The sequence below is a fragment of the Hemitrygon akajei genome, chromosome 6, assembly GCF_048418815.1.
Source record: "Hemitrygon akajei chromosome 6, sHemAka1.3, whole genome shotgun sequence".
NCBI classification, from domain to species: domain Eukaryota; kingdom Metazoa; phylum Chordata; class Chondrichthyes; order Myliobatiformes; family Dasyatidae; genus Hemitrygon; species Hemitrygon akajei.
Window position 1 is genome coordinate 70,711,271 of NC_133129.1, and position 22,172 is coordinate 70,733,442.

The 22,172-nt window shown below is 42.4% G+C and overlaps 1 protein-coding gene across 3 annotated transcripts in view; it reads right to left on the reverse strand.

Moving 5' to 3' along the window:
• Positions 1-22,172, reverse strand: part of LOC140729162 (PALM2-AKAP2 fusion protein-like) — a 543,495-nt gene that overhangs the window by 247,890 nt on the left and 273,433 nt on the right. For 2 of the 3 annotated variants that reach the window (XM_073048621.1, XM_073048622.1), the window contains 3 exons: positions 14,025-14,139; positions 9,404-9,425; positions 4,965-5,069 (listed from right to left, as the gene is read on the reverse strand). In XM_073048621.1, coding sequence (XP_072904722.1) covers positions 4,965-5,069; positions 9,404-9,425; positions 14,025-14,139 — 242 coding nt within the window. The remainder of the gene's footprint in view (positions 1-4,964; positions 5,070-9,403; positions 9,426-14,024; positions 14,140-22,172) is intronic. The other variant, XM_073048623.1, reaches the window with a different exon arrangement.

Sequence of the window (22,172 nt, forward strand, 5' to 3'; positions counted from 1 at the left end):
CCCAGATAAATGTGAGGTGTTACACCTCTGTAGGGAAAATGCAAGGAGACAGTACACTGTTAAAAGCAAGATCCTTAACAGTGTTGTTGAGCAGAGAAATCTAGGGATCTACCTTTATAGCTCCTTGAAAGTGGTGAGGCAGGTTGATAAGGTAGTTAAGAAGGTTTATGGAATGCTTGCTTTTGTTGAGTTCAAAAGTCAGGAGATTATATTGTAACTTTATAAAACTATAGTTAGGCTACATCTGAAGTATTGCATCCAGTTCTGGTTGCCCCACTATAGGACAGATGTTGAGGCTTTGGAGAGGGTGCAGAAGAGGTTTACCAAGACGCTGCCTGGTTTAGAGGGCAAGTGCATTCACGACAGGCTGGATAAACATGGACTGTTTTCTCTGGAGAACTGGAGGCTGAGGGGAGATCTGATAGAGGATTACAAGATTATGAGAGGCATAGATAGAGTGGACAGAGAGTATCTGTGTCCCAAGGTTCAAATGTCTAATACCAGAGAGCATGCATTGAAGGTGAGACGGGGCAGGTTCAAAGGGGATGTGAGGGGTAAGTTTTTTACTGAGAATGTCATGAATGCTGGGAATATGCTGCCTGTTATGGCGGCAGAGGGAAATACATTAGAGGATTTTAAAAGACGTTTGGATAGACACATGATTGCAAGAAAGATGGAGGGATATGGACATGGCATAGGGTAGGAGAGATTAGTGTTTGGGTGTTTTTGATTTTCTTTTAGCTGGTTCACCACAACATGGTGGGCCAAATGGCCTGGTCCTGTGCTGTACTGCTCTATGTTCTATGAGTTGTATACATACTTTGATAATAAATGTACTTTGAATCTTCGAATCTACACAACTAACCACAAATCAGCAAGGTCAGGTTACTTTAAACTATCCCACAAGTGAATGTTAGAAAGGGAAGCAGGCTCAGGGCATTCTGTCCCTCAAACCTGCTCTAGTATTCAATACGATCACTACCATCCTGTGCTCAAGTGAACTACTCTATCCAATTCCCATTTCCTTTAGCACTCTAAAATGTACTAATCACAGCCTAGATAGGGAACAGAGGATTCCAAAGAGATTTCTCCTTCCCCTGGTTGGAAATGACTAAGCTTTATTCTGAGACTAAAGGTTCTGCTTAAAGGCTTGCCAGTCATTTGGCATTTACTCTGACAATCTTTTACAAAACCTTGCTGTCACTGCTAAGTTCTAGTGTAAAAAAAGGCCAATCTTCCTCCTGACCTGATAATAGTGAGATACAATGAATAATGATAATTTGGTACTACTGCCTAATGCAACTCAAAACTAGATTATCAAAAAATAATGATCCAACCATCACCTAGGAAATAGTTAAATAATTATTTTTTGTTGCTAATTATATTGCTAATTACATTGGGAGTAGTTTCTCAGTGAACTAAAACATACATTGGAAAATCTTTTGAAAATTTAACCTTTATTGTTCTTGCACACAGAAATTCTCAAATTTAATCTCTGAACATAATTACACACACAAAATGCTGGTAGAACACAGCAGGCTAGGCAGCATCTATTGGGAGAAACACTGTCGATGTTTCGGGCTGAGACCCTTCGTCAGGATGTATAGATGCTGCCTAGCCTGCTGTGTTCTACCAGCATTTTGTGTGTGTTGTTGTTTGAATTTCCAGCATCTGCAGATTTCCTCGTGTTTGCACTGAACATAATTGATGGGAGCTTGTACACAAATTTCTCACATTGCAAATCAGATTGGAATTGACCGTGTAAAGGCTCAGAGTGAATGATAAGTAGCATAGCAGAGAAATAGACTTTACAATAAAATGGACATTATAACACTGACTATATTTCAAATTATACTTTCCTGTAGCAGTATGCACAAAATTCTGGAGGAACTCAGTCCAAAACGTAAACTATTCATTTCCCTCCATGGAGTTGCTTGACCTGCTGAGTTCCTCCATAATTTTGTGTATGTTGCTCAAGATTCTCAACATCTGCAAAATCTCTGTGTCTCCTATAGTAGCAAGGTGTTCTGTATCTTCCTGACTTCCTGAAAAGTGCCCCCAAAGACGAATCTTTTTAATCTTATTAACATAAGTGGCAGATTATTTCATCAAGTTGAAGAGAAAATTTGCAGAAATGATCCCTGGATTCCAATGATAGATAATGACCGGGTAAAGGTAATTTTGACAGTCTGGAAGATATTTGCATTTCACTAACAGTCTTAGGTTGTTTGACAGCAAATAAAGAGCAGTCACCTCAACACAGGAAACTTGGCAGCCAAATATTGTAGTGCATTGCAAACTCCCACAAACTGACTGAGTGATAAACATTGGCCAGGACACCTGGAATGTTTCCTAGGTCACTTCCAAAAGTGTGCATAGGGATCTCTCTTTACACCTGAGAGACATATAGGGTCTTGGTTTAGCATCTCAGCTTACTGGTAGCTCCTCCAACAAGTCAAGGTTTCCCTAGTACTGTCCCTGAGAGTCAGCCTGGTTCTTGTGTTTGAGTTAGTGCTTATATTTTGTTGGACAGTGGCATAAAATGACTAATAGCAAAATGACTATAGCAGTGCAAAGAAAAATACTTATGTGATTTGCGGATACAAAATCAGGCAGTATACCAAGAAAGGTCTTATTATACATATTTTGAGTTACACCTTGTACACAGCACAGAAACAGGCTGTTCTGCTTTTCTGTCTGGCTCATATTTCTGCACCGCACTACCTTTCTCACACTCTTCCTTACAGCTCAGAGTAGAATGGAGTCCCAGTGACAGAATGGAGCCCTGCTGAAAGCTGATCACTGGCAAACAGTAAAGCAGACACCACAGACTTCAAAACAAAATATTACTTGTGCATCAGGCCCAGCTAATGAGGCCACTAAAAGGAGCATGGTGGTGTAGCAGATACTGCTGTTGCCCAACAGTTCCAGAGTGGGTGCCCTGGTTTCCTCCCCAGTCCCAGACATGCTGGGAAGTGTTAACTGGCCACTGTAAATCACCCTTAGTGCTGGGAAACTGCAAAAGAATTAAAGAAGAGTGGATAGGCACAGGCATGAGGAAAGAAAGGAAATAGGCTGTTGGGGTAGCTTGGCTGGGACCTAGCGTGGGTTGAATTTCCTTTCATATATGGCAATAAATAAGGGATATATCTCATTCAGTGAGGTGATCTATTCAGCCATGGTTTTGTTTAGTGAAGTAAGCCCTTTGAGCTATGCTGCTCAGCAACCCCCAATTTATCCCTAGCCTAATCATGATCAATTTTAAATGACCAATTAGCTTACTAACCGGGACGTCTTTGGCCTGTTGGAGGAAACTGCAGCACCTGGAGAAGACCCACGAATTCTATGGGGAGGACCTACAGACTCCTTACGGAGGACACTGGAATCGAACTCTGAACTCCCTCGCCCCTGAACTGTTATAATGTCACACTAACCACTACACCAGCACATGCTTTGTATAGAAATGACCCAGATACAGCTAACCCACCCTTCAGTTTCCATTACTAACATTTCTTTTACTCTCCAAATGATGTCCTAAGATAATTTACAATCAATAAAGCATGTTTTTATGGTCTGGTGACTCTGGGATAAGCATAGAGAATGTCCAGAACAATACCCATGAGTATTAGTGTGATAATTCATTGTCGAAAAACATTGATTTAAGGAAAAATACTGGCCAGAATCTTAGGGTGAACTCCTTTGAAAATGTGGCATGAGATCTTTTACATCCACCTGAGATCAGGTGAAACATTTGGTTTAACATAGCATCAAAAACCAGGGACATTTGCAGCACACTGCTTCAGCACCACAATCATCGAAAGATATTAAGTCATATTCGGACAAATTCTTCATTAGCATTGTTTTAGAACAGCCATTAAAATTGTGATATTGTAGGACCGCAGGCCTATACCTAATTAGTCTGGCCAAGAGTGGAGTTGGGAACTGACTAAGTTATGACCTAGATTAATTCAGTCATTGATCCTGCCTTGGGCAATTAAATAGGACTTTCTTCTGAAAGGGACAGTGGGGAGATGTGGTGCACAAGGCTATCAGCTACTGGACATGCTGCTCAGCACTTCCATTCACACACTGATCTCATTGTGGCTGTGGTGTGTAACTAGCAACTAGTGTACATGCTTAGTATAGACAAGAGAAGACAAATCTCCCTCCATACTGGGTAAGGGTGAATCTTAACCTGTCTTCCCTCCCTCTTATGCAGACAAATAGGAAGTTGGAGGGACGATTGACATTAATGATTTTACATTCACCAATCAGATTTGTGATCATTTGGTTAACGTACCAGAAGGTAGTTATTTATCTCATTTAGTCAGTACCAGACTTTTAAAGGCAAAATTCAAATTAATCTTATTCCTCTCTCTTTGCAGTCAGTTCTATCATAATTTTCTCTTCAAGAATTCCTACCATTTAGTTTTCTCCCATTCTCATTTCAGGCTGTGTCCTCCCATTCACAACAACTTGCTTTGCAAAAAAACAAAACTTTCCTCATTTCATCTCTGATTATTTTCCTCTGGTTGTCAGCCCTCCTGAATCTCAGCAGCCAAATCCTCCAGCATTTTGAACATAAATCTTCCTGTGACCTTCTCTGTTCCAAACTGGAGAGCCCTCACAAATCTCATGTCCCACAACCCTGGTACGATGTCTGTCAAACCTCCTCTGCAGTCTAGTCTAAGACCAATGACATCTTTCCTCAAAGTCTGGTGTTCAGAACTGAACACGATATTCCAGCTGATGCCTTCTCAACGTCTCATTAAGGTTCAGCACAACTTCCCTGCTTTTGTACCTTACGCCGTTATTACCAATAAAGCCAAGATACCTGGATGCTCCCTTCAAAGCCTCCCCAACTTGTCCTGAGACCTTCAAAGATCTGAATCCGCATACCTTCAGGTCCCCCCCCCTCCCGAAATGTACTACGCAGATTACACAGACCCTCCTCTGCCACTCACCCGCCACCTCCTCTGTGCCGTCTTCCCCCTTCATCGCCTCCTTCCTTTGTGAGCAGAGAGTCGGAAGGTCGGGAGTCCGAGAAAAATCGTAATTCAGTGCATCTGCTGGTGGGGTTGGAGGGTGGGGGGAGTGGTGGGAAAGGAAATGGGAAAACAAAATGACTGGCAGGACGAGATTGCTGCTGATGTAGCAGTCTCCGGGAGTAGTGTATTAAAGCTGAACAATAAAAGGCAGCCACCGCATCAGGCTTTTTTTTTTCGCACTGAACAGCTGGATCAGAGGGAACAATGAACAGGATCACAGTCCCATGATTGGCGTTAAATAGGGGAGCTGAGGCAGGAAATATCGAGACTCGCCTACGAGCCGCTGAACATTTCATTCAGTCGGTGTTTCCAGGTTTTGAACAGAGCTCGGTGACACTCCCACGTCGCAGCTCCTTGATTTTAGCAACATTTTACAGAGAGGAAAATCCACTGGGGTTCCAGATACGAACTGTATCAATTTCCAAAACACCTGAACTACCGCGCAGAGAAAGGAATGAATCGTCCTTTCACCGCTTCACAAATTGCTCCTCTGTCATTACGTTTATAATGGACGAGATGTAGTGGAAAATCAGTGCACGGGAAGCTCCCACCTCCTGCTCATTCCGACTTATTTTGTTTCCTCACAACATTGGAGACGCCATTGGGCCTGTCAAGCCCAAGCTGGCTTTCTGAGCGATTCCAGTCCCTCATTTATTTCCCTGTAATTTATTCTCTCTCACATGTCCATCGAACTTTGACGTCTCCACTGTTACCTCTTCCCAGTGGCGCGGGTACATTCTCCCATTCTTAACTTTACCTCCCTCGGTTTCTCCACTAGTGTCACTTCAGAATTTGCATTTCGTTTGTACTACCTCATATTGCACTATGGCATTTCCACCTTGCTGCTGTCTTTTTGTTTGCACTCGCATTTCTATTGATAGTTGTTTTTATAATCACCACGTGCTCGCTTTACTAGGAACAATGAACGCCATTACACCCTGCTGTATAGGAAGGACAATATAAACTCATCTACCTTTACCCACACACATAAAGCAGCCTGTTGACCTACCAACTTGCATGCTTTTGGGATATGGGGAGGGGACAACCGGAGTAGACGGGAAACCCTTTGGTCACTGAGAGAATATGAAAACTCCACCCACCCGGACAGCACCGGAGGTCAGGATGGAATCTGGGTCACTGGTGCTGACAAACTCTTAACTCTGGCCCCACATAGAATGCATGATAGTGATGTAATCCCTTATTTTTTAAAAATGAGGTTGACTAAGGGATAAATGATGTTTAGGTGGTTGGAAAGAACCTTTCCGCTGTCTTCAAATAGAGTGCTGGGGCAGCTCTCATGGCCACTCGAAAGAACAGAGGAACTGAGGACCAGTGCATGTGACAGAGCACTTACTCTCTCTGCACTGCCCCAAAAGGTCAGCCTAGTCTTTTGTGCTCAAGTTTTAGAAGTGGAATTTGAAACATTCGGACAGAGTCAACTCTTTATGTGAGACCATACCCTCCCAGATTCTCCACCCGAGGAATCAACAATAATCGTTCTTGTTCACCCCAGAATCCCACCCATTTCACCACTGCCATTGACTACTGAAGCCAGTCACTGCCAGGCTCTAGGAAAACACAAGGACAATTGCCACATTGCTTCTTTAGCAAGATTGGTTGAGGTTTTAATTATTCTTCTAGGGGTCACATCATTACAAAACCAGTAATGAATCACATTACCATCTTTCTTCCAACTAAGAAGGTCCCTTGAGTGAGAATGAGGTTTTAGATCTTCAGATATACAAGTTATGTTTCCAGTTCCCATTTCTGTTCCAACATGTTGGTCCATGACCTCCTCTTGTGCCACAATGAGGCCACCCTCAGAGTGGAAGAGCAACACTTTATATTCTGTCTGGGTAGCCTCCAACCTGATGGCATGAACATCGATTTCTTCTACCGGTTAAAAAATAATTTCCCTCACTCTCTCCTCTTCTATTCCTCACTCTGACCTCTTGCCTTTTCCCACCTGCCTATCAGTTCCTCCTGGGTCTCCTCCTCCTTCCCTTTTCCCTATGGTCCATTCTCCTCCCCTTTCAGATTCCTTTCTCTCCAGCCATTTATCTGGGTTCACCTATCACCTTTTAATTACCATCCCTCCCCTTCCTCCACCTTTTTATTCTGGCGTTTCCCCTCTTCCTTTCCAGTCCTGAAGAAGGGTCTTGGCCTGAAAGGTCGACTGTTTATTCATTTTCATAGATGCTGCCTGACCTGCTGAGTTCCTCTGGCATTTTGTGTGTGATCCAACCCTGAAGAATTTCTTATGTTTAAAATTACAACTTTATTTATTTTAGATTCTTTCTTTATCCAGATTTGCAATGCTGAAATCAATTTTCATTCATAAGATTTTGGAAACTAATTCTCTTTTGGTCAGTGATGAATATTTCAAAGATGAAGTCAATTTGGGCACAGCAAGCACACCACCCCCCAAAAATAAACAATTACATTAATCTGCAAGGTGCCAGAACCACAACAAAGGCATGCATTCATACATATCCTTTAAAATAATAAGGTGCCTTATGTGGACATAATTTTACACTGAGTGGATTAGGAGCTGTGAGGTTGGGTAACTGAGGTTTAAGAGAAGGTTTTAGGGATCACATTGGAGTGTGAAAGTAGAAAGGTACAAGGAAGGAACTCCGGAGCTTAGGAACTGGGCAACCCTGTAAGAATGGCCACTACTGGTGCTGTGATGAAAACCAGGAGGATGCAAGAAGCTAGTATCAGACTGACATAGATTTCTTCAGAGGTTACACACTCAGGAGAGGTTTCAAAGTTCAAAATTTCTAAGTAAATTTATTATCAGAGTGTGAATACCATATACATCCTTGACATTGTATCAGTGCTGTGGAGGGATGAATACATGGCAAGGTATGAAACCCAAGTGTAATTTTTGAAATTATTTGATTTGTACTAGAAGTCAATACAAACTGGTGAGGGGCTTTCCATCCTTGGAATTAACAAACAATGTTTGATCTCATTTGAACTTTTACATTGGACTTGGCTTTGCTTAGTCAGCTTTCAGAGCACTGAAGGTCCATGAGATGCAGGTTCTACAGGAAAGTACAGGTTATATCCCACATCAATGCAGAGTCAATTGACCAGGAAACGCTGTTTAGCAGCTGCCCTGTATACATCTTCTATTGGAGCTGGTGCAGGAAGAAGGGAGAAGTGTCGACACTAGGCCACTACGGTAATCAGATGAATTTTTGAGGTGGCCTTTGATGTCACTAGATGCATACTGAGACAAGCAACAGCTGTTGCTAAAAGATCACACATGTCATGAAAGATGTGATCTGGTCTGCTCAAAATCTTTTGGACTTCCAGTGAAAGGAGATGACCCAAGCACATCCCAAGGTGTTGAGAGTTGCAGTCTCTGCAAAGGCCCTGTATGGGAGGATCGCAGTCTAAGGTCATGCTGTCACTGGATATTGAGGTTCTGGTGCCTGTGAAGCAATTTCTCAAATGCTTCATGGATGCAGTAAATGGGAGTGACATTGACACGTTTGTCAGGAAATATATTGGACTGACACACAATAAATACAGACATGTACTGAGTATTTATTGTATGCATTATGAATAAAGTACATCTGTAAAATAAACCAATATGACTCTGAACTCCTTATGCAACAGCACTGCAGAAGCACCACTTCCACAAGGCCTATTGTATCTGAAAAGACAGCTCATCAACTCCCTCTCAAAGGAAATTTCAGATCTATATATAAGTGCTGTGCTCACCAGCAATACTCTATTAATCCATTAACCAGCACAAAGGGTTTGTAGGGAAGAACTAAAAATGGTTAACACAGAAGGACCTAGGGACAGAAATCAGGGTCAGAGTGACTGAATAACCTGCCACTGGCAATCAAATAATGGGGATACATTATATTGTAAGAACATACAAAATATGAGCAGGAATGTGCCAAATTTCCTGAAGGCTGCTCTACCTTTGAATAATATTGTTCACTTTCCTTTCTAAGCCTTCATTCTTTGATTCCTTTATCCGATCTATTGATCTATGGCTTCGATGTAGTCAGCCACTGAGACTATTCAGGTGGAGAATTTCATACTCGGAAACCTCTGATTTCTTCATAATATTTAAAAAAATATGATTGACAGCAACAGGAATAGCACTTTAATCTTGCTGATTTTTGAATTTAAAAAAATAATGCACCATTTGAAGGAGTCAGTAAGCTTATGTACTTGACACAGGTTAATCCCTTTTCAAATTTGTGTTGTGCAAGTGTGTTCACAAGTGAAGGCAATATGTACAATTGCAATCTCCATTTATATCACTGACAACCATACAGCACCTGCACACCAAAACATCTTATACTGAATATGAAAAGCTTACTTACCCCCATCAGGTTTGGAGAAGCTCTGTGAAATGAAACAAAGCATTCATTTATTAATATTGTAATGGACACAAGGCACAATAATTTAAGGCACACACCCTAGCAGCAAGATTAAAATCTACTTTCTGCTGAAATTCCAGCTTTCCATTGCAGTTATTACAAAGCAGAGTGAGATGCCTCCTCATACAGACCTAACCAGTTGCGTATCAGTGCATGAGAAGTCACGTGATTGCTTATAATATCATTATGGATTACAAGCACTCTGCAGCAGTCAAACCGTAGCGCAGAAACTGGGTGATTTTTAAGATGATTACGGGGGGAAGTCTCGGCACTGATGGTGGCCTCAATTGATGTTTAACACAAATTTGCTAAGAGGAGAGCTTTCAAAGAAATGTCACGCTGCCGGTTTCTCTCCTGCCGAGGAGCTACACAATTAGGTTTTGGTGGGGGGGCCCACTTGGTGAGGACAAAAGGTCAGTCCTGAGCTCCGCGACCATTCTCCATGGAAGTAGCTACTAACAGGATAATTAACTTGGGGGCTGGGATACCGAAGCACAGGCTGTTCTGGTGCAGTGGCTTGGAGACTGAGAGGAATGCTGTATTCAGCTGACTATCAGGCATCACCATGGATCTAGTGCTGTTTGAGAGACATTTACACAGACTAAGTAATAAATTCCACCATCCAGGTGCACCTTTGCATGAGCAATCTGACTGATAAGTTTAAAAGAAAATCACGTTGGGATGGTTGAAGACCAACTACTGCTTCTTCAAGAAGCAGTTCAGGACAAGAATACATAATGATAGAACTAGGCTGGTTGAGGCCCATGGAGGAAGCACATCCTTACTCAAAGGCTTGGGAAACCTAGGACTGCTGTCTCACAGCTCCAGGAACTCCAGTTTGATCCTAATCTTGGCTGCTCTCAGTGTGGAGTTTGCATGTTTTGGTTTCCACTGGTTGCTTTGCTTTTCTCCCATATCCCGAAGACCTGTGGGCTGTTGGGTTAATTGTCCCCTGTACATTCCCTCGAGTGAGTAGAGGAGTGCCTGGATGCATTTGCTTTTGTTGTTCAGGGGAAACTGATGGAAATGTGGGGAGAATAACAAGGGATTGGTGCAGTGCAAATGTGTGCTCCGTGGTCAGTTCAGCCTTGATGGGCTGAAGGGCACTAGTCATGCCACGTGATTCTATAACCTAATGACCAGATCAGACTGTTGGGTCTGGGGACAACCGGGGAATGGACCTGGTTTATTACTGTCATAAATAACAAGATACAGTGAAAACCTTGTCTTGTATACTGTTCATATAGATTGAATCATTATGCTATGCATGAGGTCAAACAAGATAAAACAGTAACAGAATGCAGAATGAAGTGTAGCAGCTACAGAGTAAGTGCAGAGCAGGAGGACAATAACGTGCAAAATCATAATAAGGTAGATCGTGGGGTCACAATTCCATTTTACTATACTAGGGAATTTCAAGCGAAGATTAAAACATATTTTAAAATTATACTTTATTGCAAGCTATGAAACATGCAAGTGGAAGGAGTTTCCGAGGGTTTAACTTGAGTCATCAGCTGACTTAGTGGCACAACATTTGAGGAGTTGGGTCTGCAAGGGAGGGGCATCCTTTTTCTTTGTCACTGCCATGCAATGTAACACACCCATTATGATTACTGTGGTTGGAGATATTTCCATTAGATTAAATAAAGTATGTGAAGGGGCCTGTCAAGACAGATTCTTAGTTGCTATTGAAACATCAGCTTCTATTGTGGGAGCATTATCAAAGAATATCTAACACTAAGTCACATGTGATGTTACAGTCTAGATCCCCAAAGAACATTTATGGACCAGATGGGTTTTTACAACAGCCTGATATAAACCATAAATTGATGCAGGCATAGGTCATTCAATTGTTTGTACTGAGCCTGCTTTTTCATTAGGTATCTTCCATCTCAGTTGTTCAGCTCATCTCTGATAAGTTTCATGGTTGTCAATACTTTTACCTTTCTGATGAGCTCATTAACTGAGTTCACCAAATGGTGAAATTTGCATCTCTGTATACTCACTTCAGAGCTCTGGAGAACCAGTACAGTAACTTGACAACTATATCAGCAATTCAAAATTGGCTGCAGAAAAGATATTTCCCAAACAGCACTTCAAGGGAAAATCTCTCTTTCATGCTCAATAGTTAAAATGTAAGGATGTATTTCAAACATGAATGAAGGTAGAGAAGTTCTCCTGAATGCCCTGTACAATATTTATTCCACTGTAAATACCACTAAATAAAGTCTGTCTGATCATTACCCTTTTGATCTTCCCATGGCTGCCATTGTTTCCCACACGACAACAGTAAACAGGCAACGAGAAACATTGTACTGTCTGTAAATCATTGGGAGGTGCAGCAGCCGGAAAAAACTCCAAAAATGCAAATAATGACTTTCCTTCCTTTCTAGAAGGATATGCATTTGTTGGTTAATACCGAAGCCTTATCAGGCTTGTGGCCACAATTGTCTGCCTGCAACAACACAAGCTGATACCATTCACTTGGCTGTGTGTCTTGGAGGAGCCTGTACATTTAAGGGGAGGAAATGAAGGCTAATAAACACGTTTTTCTATCACAGTCTTATTTTTTTCCATGGTGCAGCATAATAGCAAAAACAAAAGGAGCAAAAGCAGGCTGGGAATGCACAGTGAGCAGTGAAAACTGCTTTTGACACTGAATAAAATCATTCACGTTAAAATATCAGCTCAAACCATTCTTAAAATCAATCATTCATCTCAACTGGTCTCTCCTACCTATTCTGCCATTTAATACTTATCCAAACATCCATTGATCTTTATTCTGAATACAACTAATACTTTAGCTCTCCAATTAGCTGTCGGAGAAAATCCCAAAGGTTCACCACGCTTTAAGTGAAGAATTTTCCTCTCACTTCATTTTAAAATAATTTTTCCTTTATCTTGAGTATGAACCTTGGTTCAAGACTCCTCCAACAAAAACATCCATTCTCTATCTACTCTGTCAGGCCATCCAAGAATTGTGTGCCTTCTAACGGGGTCTCCTTTTATTCTTCAAACTTCAGAGGATACTTAGCCTTTCTTCAGACCAGCTATCCCAGGAGCATTGAATGACATTGACCAAAGATCTCCCCTAATGGCATTGCTTCAGATCACTGAAGGAAAAGCTGTCAGTTTGCATTAAGTCCGAACTATGATCAGTTATAAAAGCAGGACTCTTTAATGGTTTTTTGCTGTCTCAATGCATTTTATAGCCAATCATGTTCTTAAGTGATCACTGTGGTATTGTGGGGAACATAAAAAACAATTAGCCTCCCACTGCTCCTCACAAACAACAATGAGTTACCTGACTTAGAGATTTTGATTGGAAGGTAAATATTGTACAGGACACCGTCAGAAGCTCCCTGTCCTTCTATTACATTCACCTGAGAGAGCAGAGAGGGACTCAATAAACCGTCTCCTCTAAACATCAGGTGGCACTTCCTCATCACTGCAGGGAAATGTCAGCCTAGAGATCTCTGCTATGATCTCCGGAATGGGACTGTTCTCTGCATCCTTCTGAATCCGAGCTAGGAGTGCTTCCCATCAACCCACAACATTGGCCAATCTCTCCTAAGCAAAGTTCTACGGGAATTAAAATAAAATAAAATAAATGCAGTTAAAAATAATGTCAACTGTTAGAATTCTTGATTGGATAATGGCTATTTTTGGACAGGTAGTGCCAGCTGTGACCTCTTTGCTGGTCATCTTGAGTTTGAGTTCTGTACCAACACAATGACATTGGGAAGGCAGACATTAGCTGGAGATCAGATGCTGGCTGAAAAATGGCAGTCAAGCAATCATGAGTTGAGCTGAGAGGTGCTCTTGCCAATTGGCACTTCAGCTTTATACCAGCTGCTGTTGGCCTATCTAGAGTTCCTCCATTCTGGTGAATGAGGTCACCAGTCTTGAGCTGGAAGGTAAGTGCAGGCTAGTGGTCAAAGGACATCAGGGTGGACTGGAATTTGGGTGTCAGGACAGAACACTGCTTGTTGTGCATACTCTTTCAATGAGAAGACATTCAAATGGGGATAGTCGTCTGGACAGGCCCACTGCTGTGAAAGTGGGCGGCACCATAGGTTTAAGTCATGGTGATCCCATCAGGAAACATCCAGCCAGGCAAAGATCTGATCTGTTCAGTTTCCAATTTGTGTGCAACTGCTTCTCACAAGTAACACTGAGAACACTGCTCCTGCTCAGGAGATGGACCCTTTTCTTTTAAAGGGTCAGTAGAATGGAGGGCCACGTCACCTTGGGCATGGAGGTTTGTGCTTCAACCATCCAGGTTTATGATCTAAAATGGCTGCCCCCCCACCCACCGCACTTCTAGTAAGAGTCACTGCCTTCCTAAGGATACGGTCAAAGGAAATGCTGCCTCTGGACGCTTTCATTGATATCTGCCACTGTCCTTGTCCATCCCTAGAACTTTTTAAAGCTATCTGAACATTTACAATTCCAGGTTCTCCCTAATTTCTAAATTTATCCTCTGCTATAGGTGGCATAAACTTTAAGCTCAGAGTTGCTTCCACCTCAGCAGTCAGTGAGTAAAGGGCTCCAGTCCACTTACCTTCTGCAGGTCCTCAATCGATTTCTCTGCTTCCCTTAACTTTTCCCGAATGATTTGCTCCTTGGCAGAAATCTGGGATTCCTCTCTCTCAAGTTGTTCTATTTCCACCTCGAGTCTGCACGGAAAAAAAAGCACAGAATTTGTATCTGTCCTTCAAGGCTCTTTTGGCATTATTGTTCCTCACAAAAAGTTGATGGTGTTAACATAAACTGAATATAGAGAGTTTCCTTCAGTGCCCCAATTTAATTTTTGCTTAGTCCTACATTTTATAGGCACTGCATATTCAAATCTGTTTCATTCTTAAACTGTAAAATATATACTCTTTTTTTCTTCTTAATCAGTCCTTCAGGGTCAAGGATAATTTGCTTATTCTTTGTTTCATGGGATCTGAGGTAGCTGATGAAGCTAATATGGTTGTTATTAGATTCTGCTTCTGCTAGGATAGGAGGGTGGATGAGTAGATTGTGAGATAGTCTGCTGGATCTGTCACTTGTACCAGGCTTTCTTGGCACCTGTGGTTTCTCAGGACCATCTGATTTTAGAAGCCCACTAGGAAGTTACACTTCTTCATTGAGGCTTTGACAATATTCGTGAATCAGTTGTCCTGTTCCTCCAGGTAATCCTGGTAGAACATCAGTATCACGAGTGGGCAATGTAGGATTCTGACTATGCAAATATTGTTTGCACGACAGAGCTGATTGGATATAATCAAGGATTCAATACTGGGGATGTTGGCCTGCAAAGTGACACTGATGTTAGTTTGCTTATCCTCTTGGTGGATTAGAAGGATTTAAAACTGGTGGTGGCATCTCTTTAGTGCTTAGAATGTTTGCTGTAGGTAGCATCAATCTAAGAACCTATAAAATGGTTACTATTGCTTGGGGATTATCTGCTTTGCGTCAAGTTTGGAAACTTAATCTATAAATAGCCATTTTTTCACATGGTTAAAGATTGTTCCAGGGCATTGAAGATAATGCGAGTTTGATTACAGATGTCAACCTTTGAAATAATGTGACTCCCAAAATATGGGAAATGGTCCCTGATTTCCCAAGATCTCACCGTGAATCTTTATTGTCAGAGGACTTTGTGGTCTAGGGGAGGCATGCTGATAAAGGAGCTCTTCCAGATATTAATGTCTCAAACATTTTCGTTAAGAAGCTGATGTTGTTTGGATTCCCGCCCTTCAAATGATCACATCTGTGTACTGCATCTTGACGACTGAAGTTGTGAGACAGTGATTCAAATATCGAGGCAGTAGAGTTTGAACAGTTTCCAGTTTGTCCAATTGTATACATATCTCTACTCTAGTGGGGAGCTAATTGAAGGTAACTTGTAGTACTACAGAGAGGAAAATTGAAACATACTTTGGAGCAAGATGTAATGGGGTTTGGCTTGACACTTGTCTGCAGTGTGGTTGTGTCCATTGTGAATCCACCTATCATGCCTTAAATGCCATCATGAAGATGGCACAACATGGAAATTAATTTTTTCACTACAAATTCCATATTCCTTCCTGGTTGATAGGGTCAGGAGTTTTGGTAAGGTCAAAAAAGTTCCTGTATTTCCATTGGCATTTCACATGGTGAAGGTCATGCCCACTGTGTCTCTGGACAGAGTGATTTAAGGAGATCTCTTTGGTTATTGAGCGAAGTTTGCAAAGGCTTTCTCCATAATAGATAGCTGAAGACCCCTCTGAAGTTACTGCAGTCAGTTCTGCCATTAGGTTTTACAATTCAACCGCCAGGAGTAAGATATGTTAAAGTGCCGGGGTTGATTGTATTTAATGTATTTAAGTAAACTACTTAAGAACTTTTTAAAAGCTATTATTAATGCTTTTTGAGAGAGTGATTTAGATGCATATCATATTTTTATTGAGTTAAGTATTGTATGTAATTAGTTTTGCTACAACAAGTGTATGGGACATTGGAAAAAATGTTGAATTTCCCCATGGGGATGAATAAAGTATTTATCTATCTATCTATCTATCTATCTATCTATCTATCTATCTATCTATCTATCTATCTATCTATCTATCTATCTATCTGTCTCCTTTCTTGAATGTGCAAATGTGGGTCATTCCTCACTTATATAAACATGACCATAGATTTCAATTGCATTCTTGCAGGATTCATAAAGGATGTTCATGTTAGTTGGTTTGGAGCTACAATCACTAATATTCATGGAATCCAGGGGAAAATTGGACTGATAAATCCAGTCACATGCCTATGTTGCTCTGACAATAGTCCCCAGTAGAACACAGGATTGGCTGAATTTGTTCCTGTCTAACCAAGAGTTATTTAAGTTCACCTGCATGGCCCATTGCTTTCTACATTGAGGTGAAGACAATATTCAGGTGCGTTGTCATGAATGCAGCACCAATAAATTGCAAAGGGATGAAAGATGTCCATTTGGTCAATGTATTTAGTGAGTATACAAGGAACTGCAGATAACACCTCCATCCCCCACCAGGAAGGCCTCAAAGCTCTCTGTTCTTTTCTAGACACCAGACCTAACCAGTTCCCCTCTACCACCACTCTCCTCTGACTAGCGGAACTTGACCTCACTCTAAATAATTTCTCCTTTGGCTCCTCCTACTTCCTTCATACAAAAGATGTAGCCATGGGCACTCGCATGGGTCCCAGCTATGCCTGCCTGTTTGTTGGCTATGTGGAACAGTCTATGTTCCAAGCCTACACTGGTGACCATCCCACACTTTACCTGCGCAACATTGAGGACAGCATTGGTGCAGCTTCCTGCACCCATGAACTCGTCTACTTCATCCATTTTGCCTCCAAATTCCACCCTGCCCTTAAATCTCCGGAGACAGCTTATCCACTGATGTCTATTATAAACCCATGTACTCTCACAGCTACCTGGACTATACCTCTTCCCACTCTGTTACTTGTAAAAACGTCATTTCCTTCTCTCACTTCCTCCTCCTCCACCTGCTGTGAGGATGAGGCTTTTCATTCTAGAACAAAGGAGATGTCCTCCATTTTCAAAGAAAGCGGCTTCCTCTCCTCCACCATCAATGCTGCTTTCAACTACATCTTTTCCATTTCACGCATGTTTGCTCTTATGCCATCCTCCCACCACTCTACCAGGGATAGGATTCCTCATCCTCACCTACCACTTCATCAGCCTCTGCATCCAGCACATAATTCTCTGAAATTTCCACCATCTCCAGTGGGATCCCACCACCAAGCACATCTTTCTCTCCCCCCACTTTCTGCTTTCTGCAGGGTTGTTCCCTAAGAAACTCCTTTGTCCATTCATCCCACCCCACTGATCTCCCTCCTGGCACTTATCCTTGCAAGTGGAACAAGTGCTACACCTCCTCCCTCACTACCATTCAGGGTCCCGAAGAGTCCTTCCAGGTGAGGCAACACTTCACCCGTGAGTGCGCTGGGGTCATATACTGTGTCCAATGCTCCTGGTGTGGCCTCTTGTATATTGGTGAGACCTGATGTAGATTGCCAGACCGCTTTGCCGAGCTCCTACACTCCATCCACCTGAAAAAGTGGGAAACCCAGTGGCCACCCATTTTAATTCCACTTCCATTCCCATTCTGATATGTCTATCCATGGCCTACTCTACTGTCAAGATGAAGCCACACTCAGGTTGGAGGAACAACACCTTATAATCTGTTTGGGTAGCCTTTGGGCAGCCTCCAACCTGATGAACATCAATTTCTCAAACTTCCAGTAATGCCCCCCAAGCTTCCACTCTCCTTCACATTTCCCATCCGCTTTTCCCTCTCTCGCCTATCTCCTTGCCCACCTATTGCCTCCCTCTGGTGATCCACCTTCTTCTTTGCTTCCATGGTCTTATGTTTCTTTACTTCCCAGCACTTTACTTCATCCCTTCCACTCCAGGTTTCACTTGTCCTCTGGTGCTTCTCTCTCCCCTCTCCTCTCTTTTAAATCTACTCCTCAGCATCTTTTTCTCCAGTCCTGCGGAAGGGTTTCGGCCTGAAATGTTGACTGCACTCTTTACCTGGCCTGCTGAGTTCCTCCGGCATTTTGTGTGTTTTGCTAAGAAACTGCAGATGTTGGAATCTGTTGGAGGAACTTAGCAGGCCAGGCAGCATCTGTGGAGGGAAAGGAAAATTCCATGTTTTGGGTTGAGATGTTTCATTATTCATGAAGGGCCTTGACTTGAATAGTAATCACCAATTTTCCTCCATAGATGCTGCCTGACTTGCTGAGTTCCTCCAGCAACTTGATATTTTGTGCTCAGTGAAAACTTTTCCTTTTCTGAGCAATGGCCAAAACTGTAAAGGGGATTTCTAGAGTCCACCATGGCTAAACATGTCACTACACACAGAAAACAGCAAACCCCCAGCTAAAACAAGCATTCCCAAAGTATGAAAAAAATCTTTTGCTACCATGCAGTGAATGCATCACTGGCAGGGCCTAAGTTTGTTGTCCATTATTTGTCAATGTACTGGGAGGCCTACTTCACTACATCAGTGGGTAGTTAAGAGTTAACCGCTCTGCTGTAGGCCAGGAGTCACACATAGGCCAGACTGAGTCAGGACAAAAGATTTCTTCCCTGAAGTATACTGGTGAGCCAGATGGCTTTTTGTAACAATCCTGTTGTTTTATGGTGACCATTATTGATTTCAGTTTTTTTTTTAAATGTGTACGTTCATTTAATTAACTTAATTTAATTTCTCAAGTTGCTGTGATGGGACTTGGAGTCACAGCTGCAGTTTTTGTGGTAAGGTAAATGCGACTTTTAAACTGTGACATAGATAACGTAAAACTCAGCAGCAAATTGGAAGCAGGTTTGACACTGCAGAGATCTGAAATATTCTACAGTGCCTGTTTTAGCAGAACTAATTTGATCTAAGCAGGATAACACAGAAGGACTAAACTTCCAAATCTTGTGCCAAGGATTATTTAGGGACAACGGAATAGATTATAAATCCTGCAGGAATTTATGCATATGCCTGATGAAGACTGTTTTTGGCTCAGCTGTGATACCTAGTCACGGAATCAAAAGAGTTTTGGATTATTTTATCCAGAGATACAGCATGGAACATACCATCAGCAACCCCAGAACTAACCCTAGCCTAATCACGGGACAATTTACAATCCCCAATTAACCTACTAACCGGTACATCTTTTGACTGTGGGAGGAAACTGGAACACCCGGAGAAAACGCATGCTTTCCATGGGGAGGGCATACAATCTCCTGACAGAGGACGCTGGAATTGAACTCCTAACTCCAATACCCTGAGCTGTAATAGCATCGCGCTAACCACCTCACTACCACGGTGCCCGACTTGGAATCCCATCATCACTTTAGAAGGATAGGTACATGATGGACAATTGTCTGTCAGTTAAACAGGTCAATGACAAGTCTGAATCAGTTGTCTATGTGCTATGAACTGCATCATGCCAAGTGGCTGACCACGTGTCAAGAATCCTAGACAATCTCTCAGGGATTGAAGGTGACTTGCTTTATCTCTGGTTTTGAAGATTCTGTGTTGGCTAATGAAGCCAAAGTGGTTCTTTACAGATGGGACAGGAGATGGCTGATGGGTGGTACTCATGCACCCCATGTACACCTTGAGCGGATATGGGAGAGAGTTTCCCAGGAGTCAGTGAGGGGAATGTTGCATTTTTTTGTTAAAAAAAACCTTATTTCCTTTGAAGCATTCCAATGCCTTCTGAGATCATGAGACTTTATAAAGCACGGGAAGGCCTCATTTGGAGCGTTGTGAGCAGTTTGGGGCCCCTTATCTTAGAAAGGTTGTATTGAAACTGGAGAGGGTTCAAAGGAGGTTCACAAATATTATTCCAGATTTGAATGGCTTGTCATATGAAGAGCATTTGATAGCTTTGGGCCTGTATTCACTGGAATTCAGAGGAATGATGGGTGACTTCATTGAAACGTATCGAATAATGAAAAAAGGCTTTGACAGAGTGGATGTGGAGAAGATGTTTCCTGTGGTGGGAGAGTCTAAGATAGAGGACACAGCCTCAGAATAGAGGGACGGCATTTTAGAATGGAGATGACGAGGAATTTCTTTAGCCAGAGAGTGGTGAATCTGTGGAATTCTTTGCTACAGGCAACATATATATATATAAGGCAGAGGTTGACAGATTTTTGGTTAATTAGGGCATGAAGGGATATGGGAAGAAGGCAGGAGATTGGGGATGAGAGGAAAAATGGTTAAGCCATGATGAAATGGCAGAGCAGATTCAATGGGCCAAATGGTCTAATTCTGCTCCAGTGACGTGGAAATAAATTATTCAGACAAAATGCTGGAAGAACTCAGCAGGTCAGGGAGCATCTATGGAAAGGAGTGAACAGTTGACATTTTGGGACAAAGCCCTTCTTCAGGACTGAAAAGGAAGGGGGAAGATGCCTGAATAAAATGTTAGGGGGAGGGGAAAGAGGTTAGCTGGAATGTGATAGGTTAAGTCAGGTGGGTGGGAAAAGAAAGACTCTGATAGGAGAGGAGAGTGGACAGTGGGAGAAACAATAGGAGGAGAAGGAGGAAATAAGGTATAACTTGTTTATCATGACATAGCAAATTACTAGAGATGCTGTAAATCTGAAGATCAGAACATTCTGCGGGTACTAAACCTGAATTGCCAACGTGTGTTTCTGAGTGCAGATAGCGAGAGGGTACATAAAAAAATTCACAAGGACGTTGCTTGACTTGAAGGCTTGAGTTATGAAGAGAGATGGCTGAGTAAGCTGTAATCATTTTCCCTGGAGTGAAGGAGTCTGAGGGGTGACCTTTTAGCAGCATATATAATCATGAGGGCATAGAGAAGATGGATGATCACAGCCTTTTTCCTGGGGTAGCGAAGTCCACAACTAAAGGACCAAGGATTAAGATGAGACAGGAACGATATAAATGGGACCTAAAGGGCAAGCTTTTCAGACAGAATGAGCTGACAGAAGAAATGGTTTGATGAATAGGAAAGGTTTATGGGGATATGGGCTACAAGCAGGAATGGGACTAGCATAGGCAGGAATGGATGAATTGGGCCAAAGGGCCTGTTTCTGTGCTGCATTCTATATCTCAATGACTGGGTAACATGTCTGATTTTCTTCTGTAGAGTAGTTGCAGTGCAGTCAAAATCATTTGGAAGTTATTGCCAGAACTTGAAGTGGCACACATAGGCCTAGAACAATTGATCAGAGAGCAGGTTCCTTAAGGTTGTTATAGCTGCGGGTGGTGATGGGAATAAGCTCCCACTTCTATTAAATGGTGTGTGTCTCAAATAGCCTCTGGCAACCAAGTCCAGCTCCTGTCCTTTACATGTGGTTTAGCTTCTAAGCCTGGTCGACCGTTTCTACTGACAGGAGAAGGGGCAAAGGCGGGTCACTGTGCCTTAAAACCAGTCACTTCAGGCAGATGGGACTCGTCAGCTGCGGTTGGCGGCTCATATTGGAGAAGGAGAACTCTGATCTCAAACCTCCACTGTCTTGTGGCGGTGCCCACTTGTGGGGACGGCTTCAGGAATTAACCGTGACGAAATATCCGGAATTGGAGCCTCTAAGGAATGTTGAGTTCAATGCTGAATGGCAGCTTCTGAGGCACTGCTGGTGCCAAACTGTATCGGTCTCTGCCGTTCCCCTAGATTCATTGGCTGTATGGAGAGGGGAGCCTGGTACATAGGCAACAGCTTTCTCTCCATATTGTACTGCCCTAGTCTGCGTATCACGTAGACAGCTGGGGCGCAACATCAATGGTCAACCGAGCAATATAGGGATCAATAATTTAATCATAATATGTATAACAAGAGACAGATATGTTGTGACAATAACAATTACCCCTTAATTAGGAAAGATTCATTTGACAGGGACATTATCAAAGAAAACCTTACACTTAATTACACAATGAAATGTTGGGAGGGATGAACACGTTTGATAAAAAGGGATAGGTTCCAGAGTGTGTCTTAAAGGAGGGAATAATTGAGGAGGGCTTTACAGAGGGAAATCTGGGGTTTGGAGCTTAGACCCTGGCAGTTGGAGGCATGGATTGCAATGGTAAAGTGATTCAGTTTGGGGATGTTCAGAAGATAATAAATGGAGGAATTTAGGAATCGCCGGGCTTTGCAGGACTTGGGGACATGGAAAGGAAAGGGAAGGAAAGGGGACTGTGGAGTGCCAAACTACATC